This window comes from Brachionichthys hirsutus, chromosome 10 (genome assembly GCF_040956055.1).
Source record: "Brachionichthys hirsutus isolate HB-005 chromosome 10, CSIRO-AGI_Bhir_v1, whole genome shotgun sequence".
Classification (NCBI taxonomy): domain Eukaryota; kingdom Metazoa; phylum Chordata; class Actinopteri; order Lophiiformes; family Brachionichthyidae; genus Brachionichthys; species Brachionichthys hirsutus.
Window position 1 is genome coordinate 11,584,575 of NC_090906.1, and position 2,621 is coordinate 11,587,195.

At 49.3% G+C, this 2,621-nt stretch overlaps 1 protein-coding gene and 1 non-coding gene across 2 annotated transcripts in view; both read right to left on the reverse strand.

Moving 5' to 3' along the window:
- Positions 1-515: 515 nt before the first annotated feature.
- ca4a (carbonic anhydrase IV a) overlaps positions 516-2,621 on the reverse strand; it is a 7,074-nt gene continuing 4,968 nt past the window's right edge. The window contains exons 3-8 of the mRNA XM_068744721.1: positions 1,798-1,962; positions 1,557-1,702; positions 1,200-1,292; positions 1,052-1,118; positions 792-955; positions 516-695 (exon numbers count right to left, since the gene is read on the reverse strand). Coding sequence (XP_068600822.1) covers positions 516-695; positions 792-955; positions 1,052-1,118; positions 1,200-1,292; positions 1,557-1,702; positions 1,798-1,962 — 815 coding nt within the window. The remainder of the gene's footprint in view (positions 696-791; positions 956-1,051; positions 1,119-1,199; positions 1,293-1,556; positions 1,703-1,797; positions 1,963-2,621) is intronic.
- Positions 2,337-2,455, reverse strand: LOC137900930 (5S ribosomal RNA). Its single transcript, XR_011105694.1, has one exon. It is a non-coding gene; the product is annotated as a 5S ribosomal RNA (ribosomal RNA).

Genomic DNA, 2,621 nt, shown 5'->3' on the forward strand with positions numbered 1-2,621 from the left:
TATACACATTCGGTACATAAAAAACGTGCGTACAGAGAAACGGCATCGAAGTATATGCTGATGCCTCATGGAACCATGACAATATACAGAGTCCGTACTTAATCATCTCATCACAGGTAATCTTGCACAGATCTCTCAGTAGAATACTTAATGAGGAGTCCTCGTGTATGAGGAGGACTCAATGGGGGGGGGGGGGGCTAACATTCAGTGCATCCTGTAATACATGAGATAATCTCACTCAACTTTACCGGGTCAAACATGGGAAATGGCCGGCCCCAGGTGTGCGGCTTTGTACGTGCAGCTACGCCCCGGTTGCCATGTTCCGTGGACGTAGCGCATAACAGACATGCAGATTCATGCTAGTACTTCAGATGCACGGAAGTAACGATGCTGGTTTTATGAATATTTACGAATATTTATATGCCCGTCGTCCTTTAGCTGTTAGCATTAGCATCTCTGCTTTGTCGTCATCGGCTCGACACGGATGTCGCAGTGCAGCACGAGACACCTCGGGTTTAGTTCGGTTGGGATAGAGTCAAGGCGGTAACGATGGCGGCCATGATGAAGGTGGAACTGGCCAGAAGCACGGGGCCCCCTGACCGGAACACCTGGCGACCGTTCAGGGGCTGGACCGGCCTGAAGGTCCCCACCATCGCCTTCCCATCCATGAACTTGAGGTCAGAGAATGCTCGCAACTGCAGAACAGGAGATAACGATATTTAAGTAAATGTGCTTAAATACTTTTTTTTACTGTTTCTTCTTCTCCATTCCGTTTTTGGGTCCACGCTGACCTGATCTCTGCTCAGAGGAATGGGCCTTTCAAACAGGGTCCAGATGACGGCCTCGGTGCACCCCGGGGTGGTCAGAGAGCCCTTGTAGCGGTAATAGGATGTCAGATTCTGCTTGGTTGGGATGAGCTGAGCCAGGGAGACGGGAGGCAGAGAGATGTTGCCGTCTGAAAACCGGAAAGTCAAAATTAGAAACGTTTAGGGAAGGCCGATCCGGGGGTCACGGTTTTGGTTGGTTCGGTCAGTCGCAGTTAAAAACTTACTTGTAGATTTGATGCTTCGCAGGGCGTTAATGATGGGGTCATATCTTCTGTTTGCACTGTTGGACATCTGAAAATGGGAAAACGCATATTTTATTTCACCGCCAGTCCCGTTCTGTAAGAGAAATTTCCACTGACGCGAGTTCCGTACCTCGTAGAAAAAGCCGAGGACCGCAACCCCCTCTGAGTCGGACAGAGCCGTGGTCAGGTCGGTGTACTGCTGCTTCATGTGGACTATGTGCAGCTGGAGAGAAAACACCACGGCTCTTAGAGACGCCAAGTAAAGATGTATAGATGTCATTTTAATCAAGATATTCTTCTGGGTTTGCGAGTCTAAGTTTTCAGTAACACCTAAGCAATCTGTCCACATGAACAAAGGTGTGTTCAGGTTCAGGGTCAAATGAACTCTTTGCATCTCGCTCGAGAAAAAAAGGTCGTGCCGTGCACCCGCCTCTCAGCAGCTGAGCCAATCAGAAGCAGGCTGGCTGCTCTTTTGGGGTTAAGGTACCTCCATGGGATACTGCTCCCCGTCGACGGTGTGTTCAGAGCCGGGCCCTCCGTTGTCGCCCCAGTGCAGGTGGAACTGCACAGCCTTGTAGGTACCGGGCAGACCTCCACCTGAGACGGTGCTCAGGTGAGTGACTCCCACTTGAACTGGAGTTGGCACACACACACACACACACACACACAGAGGATAAAGAGGTCACTTCAGAGCAGCAATGGTCACGTTTAAAGGGGATTCTGCTCACCGGAGTGGCCGTTGTTCCTGATTGCTCCTCTGAAGATCTGCTGGTAGTTCTCAAACCGGAGGGGGGTCAGCCGCTCGTCCTTCAGGGTCTTTCTGGTGACCACGTTGATGGGCGATTGGAATTTTCCTGCACAGTTATTATTGACTTGGCTCCACTTCTCTGGCACTGAAACAAGTCAAAGAGTTGGACTTCAGTTTAGTTCTTTGTTTGAGTTGGGATGCCACAGGGATGAGATCTGCACCCTCTGCTGTTCTCCCTCTTATTTAGATTTAACCAGCGAGTGCTTGATTGAATTTATATTCTGATCAAATATTTCAAATATAGCAAGTTTAACTTAACTGTTCTTTTTCCGTCATCAAAAAACTGCAGTATATATCATAGTATATGCAACCCATGCTTGTGCCCATAACAGTCAATGGCAGAAAAAACTAAACATTTGAAATCAATCCAACAGCTCAAAGTTCAAATTGACAACTATCTTCCGACTTCTGGATGAAAAGATTCCATATAGTTTGCCCTCTGCCTCAGGGAAGATAAAACGCTTGGGGCACCTGGTATTCCCAGGCGGTCTCCCATCCAAGTACTAACCAGGCCCGACCCTGCTTAGCTTCCGAGATCGGACGAGATCGGGCGTGTTCAGAGTGGTGTGGCCGTAGACGAAAACCGCAGCTGAAGGAACAATATATAAAGATAACTGTCCAAAACCGCCGGACCGCTGTGTGTTTAACTGACGTCACCTCTTGAGCTTGCGTCTTCCTCGTTAGTATAGTGGACAGTATCTCCGCCTGTCACGCGGAAGACCGGGGTTCGATTCCCCGACGGGG